Raw genomic sequence first — 18,459 nt, forward strand, 5'->3', positions numbered from 1 at the left:
AAATTACACAAATTACAAATCTAAAGTGCCGGAGCGAGTTAAATCACGCCCGGCACTGTATAAAACAATGGCCGCTAATTTTTACTGCATTTTTTCGTCAGGGAAGATGGGGGTAGGAGGTGAGGGGGTAAGGGGGGCGTACCTGCAGGGAGTGAGGGAGTCAGCTGGGCCAGGGCGGGGGCGGAGGGCCAGTAGGAGTGAGCGTATAGCCTCTGCAGCGCCGCGTAGTTCCCGGCCTCCGTCAGCAGTTCGAGACCCACCGCTGTTTGTCGCTTCCACTTGGTTCTGTCGGGAAGAGGGACGTTACTTTCTTTGGACACTTGAGGAAAAACACACCGAGGCACCCCAAGCTCTTACTCTGTCTATTTATCCATATCTATCTATTTGTCCATATCTATCTGTCTATCCATATCTATCTACCTTCCACTTGGTTCTGTCGGGAAGAGGGACGTTACTTTCTTTGGACACTTGAGGAAAGACACCCCGAGGCACCCCAAGTTTTTATTCTCTCTCTCTCTATCTATCTGTCTATCCATATCTATCTGTCCATATTTATCTATCTATCTTCCACTTGGCTCTGTTGGGAAGAGGGACGTTACTTTCTTTGGACACTTGAGGAAAGACACCTTGAAGCACCCCAATGTCTTACTCTCCATCTATCTATCTTTTTTTTGCAGTGAAGGAAGCAGCTCAAGGGTAAAAACAAAAGAAAAACAAAAATAATAGAGCCCGCTAGCACGAGATCTCTAGCTTTCTATCTCGCCCTGTAGTCCTTCATTGGTCCGTTTGTGGCGCGCGCGAATTTTTTTTATAGTGAAAGCCAAAGAATGAGAGAATGTATTTGTTTATTGGTAGAATCCGTTGTGAGGGAAATCCTCGACACGTGCGCTATTTTTTTTTTTTTTTTTTTTTTTGCGGCAGAGTAGAAAGTTCAAGGGCGTAAAAAAAAAAATGAAAAAAAAATCCCGCTACTTACTGATAAAAGTAATAGATGTAACAACTCCACCATCAACACCAATACTATTAACCTCATCACCACAACCCCAACCACCACCACCCTCACCACCACCACCACCACATTGCTCCACATTCCTCAACCACTTATTAACCTTATTTTCCCGTTCCCTCATTCCCTTCCATTCCTCTCCACCCATCCACACACTCTTACTGCCTCCCCTTCCTCCACCAGCCCTTGTCACACCACCTCCACCTCTTCCACATCACCATCAGCATATTCCCATCACCCACCATCCCCTCACACCCTTCTCACATCTCCACCCCTTCCCAACCATCACCACCACCCCATAACCATCTCTCCCATCACCCACATCAACATCAACCCTTCCACTTAACCACTTAATATCACACCCCCTCCACCCCTTTCACCCCTTCCCCATCACCATAACCATCACCCCATCAACATCACCCCATCAACGACGTTCCGCGCAGACGACTTCGCGACCCTCGAGTCGGTAAATATCGAGGACATTAAGCAGAAAGGGATGGATGGGGGGCGGCGGTGGTAGGGTCGTGGGTGCCGGCTGGGCGGGGAGGAGGCAGCTGGGCGGGTCTTGGCGGGGGACGGACGGAAGCGACGAAAGGCAGGACCATTATCGGTTCTGTCGCGCTGTGGGTGACGGAACTAGGCCGAGGGATGGGCGCCGAGGAGGAGAGAATGTTCCCATGAAAAAACACTTGCGAGATGTAATGGATGGTTTGGGATCTGAGTGTATTTCGTTGCAGGTTTAATTTTAAAGGAGGATAAGAACATAAGAACATAAGAACGTAAGGAGTCTGCAAGAGGCCGGTTGGCCTATACAAGGCAGCTCCTGTACACTCAACCCCACCTTACCTCACCATCCATGGCTTTATCTAACCTCTTCTTGAATGTATCTACGGTGGTGGCACCCACAACATGGCTCCCAAGCCTGTTCCACTCGTCCACCACTCTATCGGTGAACCAATTCTTGCCTATGTCTTTGTTGAATCGTAAGAAGAGGTTTTAAGGTATATTAAATAAGTTCCCATGAAAAAAATACGTAACATAATGGTTAGTTTGGAATCTAAGCCTCTCAGGAGGGAGGGAGAGAGAGAGGGAAGAAGAATTGTGAGGAAAAAGAGTCTTGAGGGAGAGAGAAAAGAAAGATTGTGGGGGAAGAAGAGGAAAAAGGAGAATGGTGAAGGAAGGAGGAGGGAATCAGGAGGAAGGGAGGAGGGAGGGAGGAAAGCAGTGCGGCGGCGGCGGAGAGGGCGGTCTTTTGCGGTCTTACAGAGAAACATGAAATCGAGTTGCAGAACGAATGTGATAAACGATGGAAGGGAAGCGTCCCCGCCGCGACCGCTGAAAGGGCGTCGCGGCGGGGAGGAAAAAGGGTTTAAACGATCGACCGGGGACCCAGATCGACTCCCGGACCCACGCCAGACAGACTAAAAGGGACTTGTGGAGCATAGTGGACTGTCATGGACTCAGTGACTGCCGGACCCTCAGGATACAGTCTTAGGGGTTACTTAAGAGACTTGTGGAGCATAAAGTGTAGAGAAAGAGAGCTGTAGAGGAAAGAGAGGCAGAAAAAAATGGGTTGCAGAAAAGAAGGAAAGAAGGAGAATTGAAAAAGGAACAGACAAAAAAAAATTCCAGAAGACAGAAGAGAAAGAAAGTGTTACAGAGGGAAAAAGCAGAAAATATGGGTTGCAGAAAAGAAGGAAAGACGACGAAGAAGGAGAATTGAAGAGGGAACAGATAAAAAAAAGAGTTTGCAGAAGACAGAAGAGGAAGAAAGTGTTACAGAGGGAAGAGGTAGAAAAAAATGTTTGCAGAAGACAGATAAAGGAAGAAGAGTTGAAGAAGAAAGAAAAACAGGAAAAAATGTTTGCAGGAGAAGGCAGAACAGAGAAAGGAGTTTACAGAAGACAGATAGAGGAAGAAAAGTTGAGAAATGAAGAAAGGCAGAAAAAGAAGGTTCGCAGGAGAAGACAGAACAGAGGAAGAAGGAGGAATGAAGAAGGAAGAGACAAAAATATAGATTGCAGGAGGATCAGGAACACAGAAAGAAGGAATCAGAACAGAGGATGAAGGAGAGTCGGAGATGAAAAAGAGACATAAGGGAGGTGTAGACAAGCGGAGGAGAATCACATAATATAAAGAATGAATCAAATGGAAAGAAGAAAAGGAGGAATAAACAAATAAGAAAGAAAAAAATATGTAAAGATGGAACGATGAAATGGAAGGATGGAAGGAAGGGCAGATGGGCTCCTCCTCCTCCTCCTCCTCCTCCTCCTCCTCCTCCTCCTCCTCCTCCTCCTCCTCCTCCTCACCATTACAGGGCGTGAGTCAACAATTTGCTATAGACTCACAATGCCCCGAATTTATTATTTTAACCCTTTCAAATCCTGTACCCCTGAAGCCAGCCAGCCACCCCCTCCTCCCCCCCTTCCCCCGCCCCCCTCCTGTCCAGTAGCCAAACCCTGCCAACCCCTCCCTCCTCTCCCTTCTTCTACCCTTGCCTTCCTTGCTATTCTGCCCCGTCCAATCCCTTCCCTTCCCTTCCCTTCCCTTCCCTTCCCTGTCCTGTCGTAACCTACCCTACTTCTATAATATAAGCTTATCTTCTCTTCTTTTCTCTTCTCTTCTCTTCTCTTTTTTCTCACCTGTTCATTCACCTTTCCTAATTATTATCCCACTCATAAGCTTCTCTATTCTCTCTTCTTTTCTCTTTTAATTTTCTCTTTTATCTGTTCATTCACGTTTTCTACTTTCTTTCACAGCATCTTCTCTATTTTTATCTTCTCCCTTTTACCTTTATCATCTTATCCCTTCTTTAGTTCACGAATCTTCTTCCTTCTGTCTCTCTCTCTCTTCTTCCCTTCCACTCCACACTCATCACACTCTCCCTCCCCTTTCCTTCCCTCCTTCCTTCCTTCCTTCCTTCCTTCCTTCACACATTCACATTTATCTCCCTCCTTCCCATTTCCACATCTCCCCTATACAAACAGACACACACACATACACACACACACCACTCCACTCTTCCCTTCACATTACTCCGCTTCATTTCCCTTCCACACAGCCCTCCACTTCTCCCCGCTTCACATCCACTCCGACACACACACTCCCCCTTCTTCTCCACCTCTCACTTCACTCCACTCCCCTCCCCATTCCCTTTCCTTCACTCCACCTCTCCACCTCCCACGAACAGTCAGGTGCCAGGTATCTCCACTTATTTCCACATCACATCCACTCCGTCACCTCCACTCCCCCTTCTTTTCCCTCTCCCCCCTTCACTCCACCCCCCTCCCCATCCTCTTTCCTTCACTCGACCACTCCACCTCTCACGAACAGTCAGGTGCCAGTTATCTCCATTTCTTTCCACATCACATCCACTCCGACACATACACACTCCCCATCCTTCTCCCCCTCCCCCCTTCACTCCACCCCCTTTCCTTCACTCCACCGCTCCACCTCCCACGAACAATCAGTCAGGTGTTGGTCCAGGTGTGTTTCGGGAGTCACCTGTTTTTATTGGGCTTTCTCACGCCACTCTCAAGTCGCCCCGCCAGGTGAGTCCAGGCAGCGGAAGGTCAGGTCACGGAAGCGGTCACCCCCTTTTCCACCACCACCACCACCCCTCCCCCTCCCCCCTCCTCCCATCTCTTACCACCACCACCACCACCATAACTTTGGGTCCTTCATTAGTCAGATTTGGTGTTTTGATTGAGGGTTCGTCTGTGTGAGTTTGTGTTTTTGTTTTGTTGTTGATGTTTTCTTGTGTTTTTTGTTTAAGGTTTGAGGGTTTGTTTGTTTGTTGGTTGGTTGGTTTGTATCGTTGTTGTTGTTGTTGTTGTTGTTGTTCATGTTTTCATTTTTTTTTATATATATATATATATATATATATATATATATATATATATATATATATATATATATATATATATATATATATATATATATATTTATATATGTATATATATATATATTGTTTGTTTTGTTTGAGTTGATTCGTGTTGGATTCTGAAGACTTGATTTCCTTTTTTTTTCTTGAAGTTTCCAGTTTTTTTTTTTTGTTTGTTTGTTTGTTTTTGTTTTTCTTGGGTTGAATTATATATGTGTTTCTGTTTCGTTGTGGTCTTGTCTTTGTCACGTTTTCTAACATGATATTTTTTCCTTTTTTTTTTATCTATGTTGACTCTATTTGAACACAGTCCCAACCTTCCTTACTCTTTCCTTCTTCCTTTCCTTTTCCTTCTCCATGACTGCTTACTCCAATTCCTTCTCTTTCACCTCCCCACACACAGCCTCCCCTCCCACACACACACACAGCCCTTCCATTCCCACATACACACAAACACAGCCCCTCATCCCCTCTACACACAGCACCCCCATCCCCACACACACACACAGCCCCATCATCCCCACACACACACACACACACTTCCCCCCACACACACAGCCTCCCCTATCCCCTACACACACAGCACCCCCTCCCCTCCCTCCCACACACACACAGCCTCCCCCATCCCCTACACACACAGCACCCCCTCCCCTCCCTCCCACACACACACAGCCTCCCCCATCCCCTACACACACAGCACCCCCTTCCATCCCCTGCACACACAGCCTCCCCATCCCCACACACACATCACCCCATTCCATCCCCCACACACACAGCACCCCCTTCCATCCCCCACACACACAGCATCCCCTTCCATCCCCCACACACACAGCATCCCCTTCCATCCCCTACACACACAGCACCCCCTTCCATCCCCCACACACACAGCCCCCTCCATCCCCACACACGCACACGTACACGACAATCACACTCATTTCCCTTCCCTGGACAATTCGAGTTTTTTGTTGTTGTTTGTTTTTTTTGGCATTTGCTTACGAAAGGCGCCTCAACAAACGATTATCCACACCTTGCTGTTCCGCCAGTCACTGCTACCGTCATTTGCATAACTCTTAGTCGCTCCTTTACCCGTCTGATTCGCCTTCTGTGTTTGCATTATTGATGATACGATGCTAAGCACCTTTCAATTTCCTTCTTCTGTGATGCCCCCTTGAGATGGTTGAGAGAGGGGGGGATGGGGGGCTGGTCTATGGGTGGGGGGCTGGTTCTGTGTGTGTTTAGGGTGGTGTGTGTGTTGGGGGGCTCTGTGTGTGTGTGTGTGTGTGTGTGTGTGTCCTGATGAAGCAATGTATAGTGAGGATGAAGTGTTGACTGATAATGATGGTAATGATGATGATGATAAAAAAAAAAAGAGTGAAAGAAAAAACAGAAAAATGAAGAGGAAAATGAAGAAAAGTAGCTTGAGGAAACAGGAAAAGGAAGCAGAAAAAAAGGGGATATAGGAGGGGCAAAGAAAAGACAAAGAATGAGGAGAAAAAGAAAAATAGAAAGAAAGGAATAGGTGTTGATGATCATAAGGAACAAATAGAAATTAAATCTCTCTTTTTCTCTCTCCTCTGAAAATAATACTTCGTCATAGTTCCTTTTAATTTTGTTTCATTATGTCATTAATTCACTTTGTCTAAATTCCTGGACATAACTTCAGTATAACACCCATTTTTTCTCTCCCTTCCCTCCCTTCATTATGCATTCTTTCTCTCCTTCTCTCTCTTACCCTCATTCCTATACTCTCTCTCTCCCTCCCTCTCCCTATTCATTATCCGTTCCTCCTCTCTTTTACTCTCCCTTTCTCTCCATTTATTATATATTTTTACTTTTTTTCCCTCTCCCTTATTCCTACTCTCTCCCTCCCCCTCTCTCTTCTCTCCCTCCCTCTTCTTCATTCTTTCTCTCCCTCCCCCTCTCCTTCATTCTTTCTCTCCCTCCCTCTCCCTCATTCTTTCTCTCCCTCCCTCTCCCTCATTTTTTCTCTCCCTCCCCCTCCCTCATTCTTTCTCTCCCTCCCCCTCCCTCATTCTTTCTCTCCCTCCCTCTCCCTCATTCTTTCTCTCCCTCCTTCTCTCTTCTACTCTCTTTCTCCCTTACTCCCTTATTTCTATTCTGCCCTTCCTCTCTCTCTCTCTCTCTCTCTCTCTCTCTCTCTCTCTCTCTCTCTCTCTCTCTCTCTCTCTCTCTCTCTCTCTCTCTCTCTCTCTCTCTCTCTCTCTCTCTCTCTCTCTCTCTCTCTCTCTCTCTCTCTCTCTCTCTCTCTCTCTCTCTCTCTCTCTCTCTCTCTCTCTCTCTCTCTCTCTCTCTCTCTCTCTCTCTCTCTCTCTCTCTCTCTCTCTCTCTCTCTCTCTCTCTCTCTCTCTCTCTCTCTCTCTCTCTCTCTCTCTCTCTCTCTCTCTCTCTTTCTCTCTCTTTCTTTCTCTCTCTCTCTCCTTCACCCTCTTCCTGATTCCTTATATATTCCTCCTCTCTTTCTCTCATCCTTTCTCTCTCCCTCCTTCCTTCCTTCCCTCCTTTCTCTCCCTTCCAAAGTCAGCAGGTCAGGGAGGCACTGAGAGAGAGGAGAAAGGGAGAGGGAAGGGGGAGAGAGAGGGGGAGAGAGAGGAGAAAGAGGGGGGGGGGTCTGTAATAACGCAATGCTTATTAAAATGTATTGAAGCTTTGTAAGGACAATTAATCACAGCCACTATACATGACCCTTCAATGGAGACGTGACCAGCGATTTCTACTGTCCCTCCGTTCGACTCTCCCTCCCTCCCTCTCTCCCTTTCTCCCTTCCTCCTGTCTGCCCTTCTTTCTCCTCCCTCCTTTCCTTCCCTTCCTGCGACTTCTACCTTCCTCCCTCCCTCCTGTCTTTCTCTTCCTCTTCCCTCCTTCATTCCCTCTTCTCTCTCTCATTTTTCTCTCCCTTCCTTCCCTTCCGTCTCTTCACTCCTTCATTCCCTCTTCTCTTCTCTCCTTTTCCTTTCCCTTCCTTCCCTTCCATCTCTTCCCTCCTTCCCTTCTACCTCGTACATTTTTTCCTTCCTGTCCTGTTCTTTCCTTTTTCTCTCCTGTCTTTCCCTTCTTTCCTCTCCCTTCCCTTCTTCATTCCTTTCACTTCATTCCCTTCTATTCCTTATTCTCTTTGCTCTCCTTCCACTCTCTCCCTTCCTTCCCCTTCCTCCCCTCCGTTCCATCCCTTCTCTCCGCCTCCCTCTCTCCTTTCCTCCTTTTCTTCCCTTCTCTGCCTCCCTCATCCGTTTCCTTCGTCTCCTTGCATATCTCCTTCCTTCCCTCCCCTTCCTCTCTCTCTGCCTCCCTCCTCTATCTTCCCTCCTTCCTTCCCTTCCCTTCCTCTCTCTTCCACCCCTTCTTACCCTCTCTTCCCTTACCCTCCCTTCCTTCCCCCTGCCCTCTCTCTCTCTCTCACACACACACACACATAGGAAACTCACCCTTCCTCACCCCGGGTACAACGGCCAGACTACAGTGACACATAAACCCCCAAAATTAGCAGCTTTCACACAGTTTTCACTCTTATTACCAACAACACCGAGGGATTATTTTCGCTTCCTCACACTTCGGGGAGCTGATGAACGAGGAGGAGGAGAAGGAGGAGGAGGAGGAGGCGGTGCGTGCGAGGGACTTTTACCCTTAGGAAGAGACGGCAATAGAGGCGAGAGTCCCTTGTTTTGGTGCCCTTTTGACCGGGTTTGGGGAAGCGGGACAAATTCTATGGGTGATGAAACAAGCAAATAACAACAATACATAACCTGACACCCAAAGAAATACACACAAAGACTCATACAGGATCGGGGGGGGGGGGGGGTAAGACAGTGCTATTCGTAGGGTAGTCTTAAGGTCTGTTTTCCCGTGTGTAATTGATGGCGTCTTCACCTCTACGGCATTGATGGTGTGTGTGTGTGTGTGTGTGTGTGTGTGTGTGTGTGTGTGTGTGTGTGTGTTTTCTCCCTTATCATCTGTTCACCGCCTTCCTTACGTCTCTCTCGCTCTCCCTCTTTCTCTCCCTCCCTCCCTGGTTCCATTCCTCTCCCCCTCTTTCTCTCTGTTTCTATCCTTTTCTCTAATTAATTCCATTTTTCCATCTCTTTTTTTTTCTTTTTTCTTCTTTTTCTCTGTAGCTGCTTCCATTTCTCTTCCTCTCCTTATCGTTCTCTTTCCTTCACTTGCTCTCATTCCTCTTTCTCTCCCTCTCTCTCTTTCTCTTCCCTTTCTCTTCTCTCTTCCAATTTCACGCTTTTATGCTTCTCTTTTCTTCTTTTCACCATCTACTTCATTGTAATTGTTTTGTTTTGTTTTCCTCTCCCTTCTTTTCTTCTTAGTCTTCCTTCTCTCTTTCTCTTCATCTTCCTCCTCCTCTTCCTCTTTTCGTCTACTTTTTGCCACTTTCTCCTCTTCATTTTCTAGATCTTCCTCTTTTTCCTCCTCCTCTTCCTCCTCCTTCCTCTTTTCCTCTTCTTTATATCATCTCCCTTCTCCCTTCTTATTTTCCCAGTCTTCCTTCTTTCTCCTCGTCTTCCTCTTTCTCTTTCTCTTCTTTTCGTCTCTCTTATACCATCTCTCTTCCTTCCCTCTTTCATTCCATTCCCCTTTCTTTTCATGCAGTCAATTTCTCTCTTCTTCCCCTCCTCCTCCTCCTCCTCTTCGTGCGTGTGTACATGTTGAATTTACACAAGTAACGTACAGTGGAGAAGATTTGCATTAGTGTGTTGAAGTCATGAGCAGTTTGTTATGTGTGATTTAGGATTATACGTGTGTGTGTGTGTGTGTGTGTGTGTGTGTGTGTGTGTGTGTGTGTGTGTGTGTGTGTGTGTGTGTGTGTGTTTGTTTTCCTCTCTTCTCCTTTCCTTTCCTATCCTCTTTTTCCTTCTCCTTTCTTTTCCTTTACTTTCCTGGCTTTTTCCCTCCATTTCTTTCATTCTTTTCTCCCTTTTTATATCCTCTTTTTCCTTCTCCTTTCATTTTCTTTACCTTCCTCTCTTTTCCTTTTGTTCCTTTCCTTGCCTTTCCCCTCCCCTCCTTTCCTCACCTCTCCTTTCCTCTCCTTTTTTTTCTTTCCTTTCATTTCCTTTACTTTCCTGTCTTTTCCTTTTCTTTCTTGCGTTCTCTTTCCCCTCCCTCACTTTTCCTCTCCTCTGTGTGTGTGTGTGTGTAGAGTTTCGCATGTCTGTTATCGGCCACGTATCGGAACCACAAACAAATCACACGAAGCGAAACTCGAAACACGAAATGAAACGGCTTTGTAATCATTCAGGTCCTGACACGCGCAATGAAAAAAAAAAATACCAAGAAATAAAAAAAATAAAAAACAGACAAATATAACGGTCAAGAAAAGTAGTGTAAGACTTTTAAAATCACGAACATTACTACGAGGTCATGAATGAGGTGGAATTCCTTAGTTGTAGCAAGAGAAGAGTAATTATTTAAAAACGCATCAATTACAGAACATGAAGTTAGTCTATCTGTGTAGTACTTTTAAACACGCTAACTTGGATGAGACAGACAAACACACAGACAAACAGACATATTCATACTGACAGAGAAACAGACAAAAGATAGACAGACAGAGTTAGACAGCGAAAGAAGAGATTGAGATACTGGAACAGAAAGAAAGAAAGAAAAAGAGAGAGAGAGAGAGAGAGAGAGAGAGAGAGAGAGACAGACAGACAGAGCACATACACAGACCTGATGACATATACAGTTACGTCGGATAAATACATATAATAAAAAATATAAAAAAAAACGTAATTCCCCCGGCGGCGCGGCAATCAATTACACCAACAATATCGGCGGTGATTACCATACTTGATTTCAAAATAAATCAGTTCGTGGGGGGCGCCGCGCCGGAGTGAATAGACTTTATGGCCCGTCAATTATCACGAATCCAACTGACTCCTGACGCACGCCCCCCTTCCCACCCCCTTGCTCTCCCTTCACCCCTTCAAGCCCCCTCTCTTTCTCTCTTTCTCCTGTTTATCTTCTCTTCCTTTCCTCTCCTCTCCTCAAGCCTCTCTTTCTCTCCTATTTATCTTTTTCCTCTCCTCTTCTCTCCTCTTCTCTCCTCTCCTCCCCACTTCTCTTCTCTACTCTCCAAGGCCCATTTAAACCCTCTTCAGAATACTATGATATCCTTTTTCTCCCTCATGTCATTTTCCTCCCTCCTCTTCCTCCTCCTCCTCCTCTTCCTCCTTCCATTTTCCTCTGTCTTTTTCCTCCTCCTTCAACCCACACTATTCTTTTCCCTCTCTCGCTCTTCTCCTCTCTCCTCTCCTTCTTCCTTCCTCATACATCAACCTACACTACTCTGCTCTTCCTCTTATCACCCCCCTCCTCTTCTTCTTCCTCTTCTCCATCCTCTTTCGTCTTGTTCCTTCATCAACCCACACTCCTCTGTCCTCCTTTCCCCCTCCTTCTCTTCCTTCTCCTCTACTTCCTCTGTCCTCTTCGTCCTCCACCAGCCTACACTAACCCGTTCTTCCCTTATCGCCCTCTTCCTCTTCCTCCTCTCCTCCTCCTCCTCGCACTCCTGTTTCCCGTCTGTTTCACGACATCCTCCTCGCTTCGACTCCTCCTCCCCGTTCACTCCTTCCCACTCCGCCCACTCCGTCACATTTACTTCCTCGTCATTCCGTCACCGTCGAAGAGGAAGTGTAAAGAGGACTAAAATTTGTGACGCTTGTAAATGGAAGGCGTGTCTGTAAATAATGTTGAAAATATTGTTACGTCGAGGAAATGTTTATGAAAATCGGAAGCCAAAGAAAAATGAACGCAAACGAAATACTGAGAGAACGAAGAGAAAATATATCTATAATGTTGACCGAGGAAACAATTTACTAAAGAAAATGCTAAACTTTTTTTTCTTCTAGACTAAGGTTTTCCTCGTCATTACTTTGTTACATTGATGAAGTGATTGGTTGACTCTTTGAAGACGGTCCTGAAGACATTGACGATCGTCCTGAAGGTGCGCGGCGCCTCGCCTCGCCGGCCGGGCGGGTGAAGGACAGAGGAAGGTAATTACGTAATGGCGGCTTCCGAGGCATATAATTTCACGGCCGCCGAGTGTCTTCCTCGGCGCCCCGGCGGGAGTGTTCAGCGCCGCGGCGGCCGTCCGGCTATATAGCCGCCGCGACGCAGCGCTTAGCCTCGCCGCCGATGGCTGACCCACTTCCGGCGGGCGAAGAGTTTTTGTCGCCTTCTCGTCGCTAATGAGCCTTGCAAATGGCCCTGCCGGAGCATGCAGCGGCGTCACACTCCAGCACAGTCCTTGGCGTGCGGGTGTGCTGATCAGGGATGAAATCCCACCTCACCGCCCGCCCCGCCCCGCCCCGCCATGCGCCTCATAGCAGGTCACGGCGGGGCGGCTCCTCGCCTGACGCCCCGCAGGAGCGGCGCCGCGCGAGGCCGTGCGTGGCCCGGCAGCAGCGGGGTGCGAGGGAGTCGTGGCATGTATGATTTAGACATTCCTCTTCGAGCGGCAGCCATCCACCTCGTAAATCCTTCCAGACGCAGCGGCGCCATGAATTACCCAGCAAAGACGGGGCCGCGGAAGCCCCGCCCCGCCCCATGCACGTCTGCCCGCGCCGCCGGCCCCTGGGCGGCGGGGTGGGCGGCCATCGAACACCAACACACCACAGCAACTTTTTTTTAAATAAAGCGACGCCTGAACACCATTTACAATGCATGGAAACTAAACCAGTGTTGGTGAACCCGTGGCTCGGCCGCCATCCATCACCACGCCCGTGTTATTATCTAATTTGTCTCAATCATACCCTCCCACCGCGCCGCGGGGAGCCTTCCCCGGCCCGCCCCGCCCCGCCCGGCCCCGCCCAGACCCCCACAGCTCCTACAAGTGTGGGAGAGTTTTGTCATTGAGAGGAGGGTGCAAGGGGACGCGACGGACGGTGTGCTGCGGCGGGGGGAGGAAGAGACGTCAAGGATATGATGTCGAGAGTGGCGGAACCCGTGGCAGAAATTGCACATGTTGATGTTTCAGTATTGGGCAGCGAAGGGGGAGGAGGGGGAGACTGGAGCAAGGCGGGAGAAGTTGGCACTGTCCGGCGCGGCGGTGACAACGAACGGTGAGAGTCATGGTGGCGGTGGCGGTGGCAAAGATTGTGCTGGTGATGATGGTGGCGGTGGTGGTGATTACGCACAGGTGATGGTATTGGTGGTGGCGGCGTGGACGAGGCTGAGGGAGGAGGAGGAGGAGGAGGAGGATGTGGTGGCCGGCGGAATGGGGGCGGGGGATAAAGGAGGGGTAGGGGGGTAAGGGAGCGTGTCGAGGTGGGAAGTACAGCGTTGTTCCGGCGGGTTAGTGGCGGCTGACTCAGGAAACGATGAGCGACGTGTATTAATCTCAATTCCTCTAAAGTGTACCAAACCTTCCTGTCCCCCTCCTGCCCTAATCGGCGGTCCTGTCCCCGAAACACCTGTCCTTACCTGTCACACACCCCGGGCAATCACGAAATAATCACTACCATTCTTTTTTACCAGAGCTCCGTCACCCTACCTGTGGCTTCCCGCGGCCGACACTCACGCACCTGAGAAGCCTCCCCACACCTGTTACACGCGCCTTCCAGGTAACGCTTCCCCTCCCCACGCACCGCATTCCCCCTCCCCCCTCCCTCCCCCCCCTCGCTACCATACCTGTGTGAGACCCCAATACCTGTTCACCCACGCCTTCCATGATTATAATAAAAAATAGCGACCAAGAAGAATCAGTCGCCTCTCATGATCAAAGCAAAATAGAGAGAGAATCAAGAAAACTCAAACTGTAATGAGTGTCCTACCTGTAATTTAACCTACCTGTAAGACCTAATTAAAACAGGTATACCACACGTCTCCCATGATTAATGAGAGGATTATGATTACTAAAACAAAATAAAAGAATGATCAAGAAAACTCAAACTGTAATGAGTGTCCTACCTGTAATTTAACCTACCTGTAAGACCTAATTAAAACAGGTATACACACGTCTCCCATGATTAATAAGAGGATTATGATTACTAAAACAGAATAAAAGAAGGATCAAGACGACTCACATTGTAATGAGTGTCCTACCTGTAATTTAACCTACCTGTAAGACCTAATTAAAACAGGTATACACACGTCTCCCATGGTTAATAAGACGATTATGATTACTAAAACAAAATAAAAGAAGGATCAAGAAGACTCAGATTGTAATGAGTGTCCTACCTGTAATTTAACCTACCTGTAAGACCTAATTAAAACAGGTATACACACGTCTCCCATGGTTAATAAGACGATTATGATTACTAAAACAAAATAAAAGAAGGATCAAGAAGACTCAGATTGTAATGAGTGTCCTACCTGTAATTTAACCTACCTGTAAGACCTAATTAAAACAGGTATACACACGTCTCCCATGATTAATAAAAGGATTATGATTACTAAAACAAAATAAAAGAATGATCAAGAAGACTCAGATTGTAATGAGTGTCCTACCTGTAATTTAACCTACCTGTAAGACCTAATTAAAACAGGTATACACACGTCTCCCATGGTTAATAAGACGATCATGATTACTAAAACAAAATTAAAGAGGGATCAAGAACACTCAGATTGTAATAACTGTCCCACCTGTAATCTAGCCCACCTGTGTCTGACCTAATTAACACAGGCATAGACACGCCTTCCATAATTAGAAAGAAAATTACCAAAAGGACTCCATCTTGTATACGTGTCCTTCAGGTTATTTAAACTACCTGTGCATAACCGTAGTATACCTGTCCCATTATACTTCTAACGATTAAAAACAGAGAAAAAAGGTCTAAGAAGCAGAAATAAAAAATACACACGCCTTCCATAATTAGAAAGAAAATTACCCAAAGGATTCCACCTTGTATACGTGTCCCTCAAATAATTTAAACTACTGTGCAAGACCCTAGTATACCTGTAACGATTAAAAACAGAGAAAAAAGGGGTAAGAAGCAGAAATAAAGACAAGCTGTGGACCAAAACTACTCTACCTGATATATCTTGTGCTACAGGTAACGTTATATACCTCGAATACCTTTCCACAAACCTCTAATACAAATAATAATAATAATTGATAAACAACAAAATGCAGTTCTCGCTCGACACTCCAAGGTAATTCGTAAAGTAGGTTAATACGTTTTTTATTCGTTCAGTGACTTCTACTCTTCCCCTCAGGCCACACCAGGTAACCTCTAATAAAAAAAAAGGATATAAGATGCATTGCCCTCATGTGGTGTGTCGGGGTAATTCATAGTTAGGCTCAAGTGTTCTCTGATGGGGCGTTGGCTTCTACTTTTCCCTTCAAGACGCGCCGCAGTTGAGGGTTTCACGGTAATATGTGCGTCATACTTAATGGCCGAGTGCACCGTTGCCAGCTTACCGTACTCAGAGCCTCGTATTTACCGGTTTCTGGCCCATAACTGTTACCAAGAACCACCGATAATTAACCATTCAAACGATAACCGTATGTGAAGGCAGTTATTTGGGTGATGGAAGCAGTTTTGGGGTCGGAAATCGAGAAACATGGGAAGCAGAGTACGACAATCTGGCACCGTTGGCCCAGTGGCGGACAGACGTATGCATGCACGCGGCGGAACAGCCCTGATTAAAGCCTTGCGTCGCCTTGCGTTTCTGCGGTTTTTCTTCTTCGCATCACGTGACTGTATGATGATCCTTCTTACTCGCTTGATTCCTCTTCTTCTTCTTCCTCTTCTTGTCTTCCTCTTCTGTCACGCTGCCTATACGATGGCTGGCTTACTCTGTCTCTTCTTCTTTTTCTTCTTTTTTCTTCCTTTCTCTTCCCCGATGATCGCCCTACTCCCTTGATTCCTCTTCTTCTTCCTCCTCTTCTTGTCTTCCTCTTTTGCCACGCTGCCTATACGATGGCTGTCTTCCTCTGTCTCTTCTTCTTTTTCTTCTTTTTCTTCCTTTCTCTTCCCCGATAATCGCCCTACTCGCTTGATTCCTCTTCTTCTTCTTCCTCTTCTTGTCTTCCTCTTCTGTCACGCTGCCTATACGATGACTGTCTTCCTCTGTCTCTTCTTCTTTCTCTTCTTTTTCTTCCTTTCTCTTCCCCGATGATCGCCCTACTCACTTGATTCCTCTTCTTCTTCCTCTTCTTGTCTTCCTCTTCTGCCACGCTGCCTATACGATGACTGTCTTACTCTGCCTCTTCTCTCTCTTCTTTTTCTTCCTTTCTCTTCCCCAATGAACATCCTACAATCTGCCCCTTCTTCTTTCTTTTCCTTTTCTTCCTCCCTTCTACAGCCCCAACGATGACTGCCTTACCCTCTGTCTCTTCTTTTTCTTCCCTTCTCTCTCTTCCACAGCGCCTCGCCCCCCCCCCCCCCCCCCCCAGATGGAAACGTCAAGAGCCCCGTGGATGGCGTGGTGATGGTTTTAAACGTGAGATTGCTATGTATCTTTTATCAGTATTTGCCATTCTCTACGCAGATTACGGAGTGTGGGTGGAAGGGGGGGAAGGGGATGTGTGTGTGTGTGTGTGTGTGTGTGTGTGTGTGTGTGTGTGTGTGTTACCAGGTTTTCCCAGTGCGTCGCGGCGGCTCGTGGCTCGTTATGGGTCTATATAATTAAATCAGCCAGTGTCCGCTCCACCGAGAGGACTGGATGCACGGGAAAAGGGTCGCTCGCTCTCTCCCTCTCCCTCTCACCCCACCTCCTCTCTCCCTCGCCCGGCAGTTCGTCACCCGCCGCGCCCCTGATGAAAGACTCTGAAGGCAAGGCGTACGATTAGCATTTCCTCCAAGTCTTTCTTTTAGCGCTTTCCTCCTTTACTTGAGCGGCTCCCGACAGACTGGTGATGGAACACGTGTCGGGGAGTGAGGTCCTGCGAGCTGGGAAACGGGTTTTTTTTTTCATTGTTTGTTTTGTTTTGTTATACGGTAAATGAAGCCGCTGAAGGGTAAAACAAAAACTAATAATTAGAAAAATAAAAAATGCCAGCTATCATCACTGCCCCAATAAAGAAGAGTTTAGAAGTGTGACCAAAAAGATAGGTTAGGGTCTCTTAGCTGTCTTTATAGTTTCATTTCTACCTTGGAATAAGATGAAAGTGAACTCGACAATAGAACAGCATAAAAGAAAACATGTTGTAGATAGCTTGAGCATTAGGAATTAGGTTCGTGAATGGTACAAAGCGAGAAGTGAAGGAAAAGGAGAAGTAGAGGAATAAGGTAAGGAGGGTGAGGTAAACAGGTATGTGACTTGTTTTGCGTTGGTCTTGTGTTCGTGTGGCGTGTTGTTGGGTGTTGCTGTGTTTGTTTTGCGTGTCAGAGGAGAAGGAAAGTAAGACGTAGCTTTGTCGGACTCACTCACACGCCATCCTCTTCTTCTTCTTCTTCTTCTTCTTCCTTCTTTTTCTTCTTCTTCTTCTTTTACTTCTACTTCTACTTCTTCTTTTACTTCTACTTCTTCTTCGTCTTCTTCTTTTTCTTCTTCTTCTTCTTCGTCTTCTTCTTCGTCTTCATCTTTTTTTTCTTCTTCTTCTTCTTCCTCTTCTTTCTCTTCCTTTGGTTATCTTCGCTTTATTGTAATTTCCCCCTTTCAACCTTTTTCTACCTCCTGTAACCTTTTATTTTCAACCCTGGGAATCAAGACTTATAAAACAGACTAAACACACCTCACGCCGTCTTTTTCTACCCTTCACTGTCTTCGCGTGTCCGTATTTTTGTCTAGTAAACTTAATATTCCCTCTGAAAGCCTTATCAGTATATTTTTAGGTCACAGAAGCAAGAAGTAGGGAGTTAAGACAGCAAGAAGTAGGGAGTTAAGACACGCTATTAACACGCTATTCCTTCTTTTGCTTTCTAGTTGTCTATGTTTAACACTTATTTCCTCCCTCGACCTTTATTAATACTCATGAAAGCGTTAGTCAGACATTTTTCCTCCTCCTTCTCCTCCTTCTCTTCCTCTTTAACCGCTAATACGCCACCTTCTTTTGCCTTTTAATTGCCTTTGTTTAACACGTATTTTTTCTCTCGATCTTTATTAATACTCATGAAAGCGTTAGTCAGACACTCCTCTTCCTCATCTTCCTCCTTCTCCTTGACGTGCCTGTAGCTCCCCCTTCACAAGCTCTATCAGGAAGTACTTGAGTCACCGCTTCCATGCGCCTCTTCCCACATCAAAATCCCTACTCCGTTAGTCTCCTTGTTCCTCCTCACCTCACGTTCCCCTTCATCTGGGTTCTCCACGCTCCTTGCTCTCCTCTGCAACCTCTTCCTTGCCTCTCTCCGTTTTCTTCAGTTTTTGTTATTGTCTCCCATTCACTGTTTTCTTTCCTTTGTCTTTTTCGTGATTTTTCTTTCATTTCTTTTGTATTTTTTGTTTTTTCCATCCACGCTCCTTCCTTTCCCCTACCTACAGCCTCCCTTGTGTTGCTTTCCTTCACTTTTCTTCGTTTTTTAGTCTCCCTCTTAATCTTTTCCCTCCTCAGTTTGTCTTTCGTGATTTTCCTTCCAGCTTTTAATTTTTTTCATTTCCCTCTACGATCCTTCCTTTCCCCTTCCTTCAGCCTCCCTAGTGTTGCTTTTCTTCACTTTTC

At 46.6% G+C, this 18,459-nt stretch overlaps 2 protein-coding genes across 3 annotated transcripts in view; one reads left to right on the plus strand and one right to left on the minus strand.

Annotated features, from left to right (window-relative positions):
- LOC126984040 (uncharacterized) overlaps positions 1–18,459 on the plus strand; it is a 145,660-nt gene that overhangs the window by 56,133 nt on the left and 71,068 nt on the right. The window lies entirely within an intron of this gene.
- The window catches only part of LOC126984042 (homeobox protein B-H2-like), a 35,793-nt gene that overhangs the window by 1,584 nt on the left and 15,750 nt on the right, over positions 1–18,459 (minus strand). Inside the window, exon 2 of the mRNA XM_050837404.1 lies at positions 143–285. Within this exon, the coding sequence (XP_050693361.1) occupies positions 143–285 (143 nt within the window). The remainder of the gene's footprint in view (positions 1–142; positions 286–18,459) is intronic.

The sequence above is a fragment of the Eriocheir sinensis genome, chromosome 55 (genome assembly GCF_024679095.1).
Source record: "Eriocheir sinensis breed Jianghai 21 chromosome 55, ASM2467909v1, whole genome shotgun sequence".
NCBI classification, from domain to species: Eukaryota; Metazoa; Arthropoda; class Malacostraca; order Decapoda; family Varunidae; genus Eriocheir; species Eriocheir sinensis.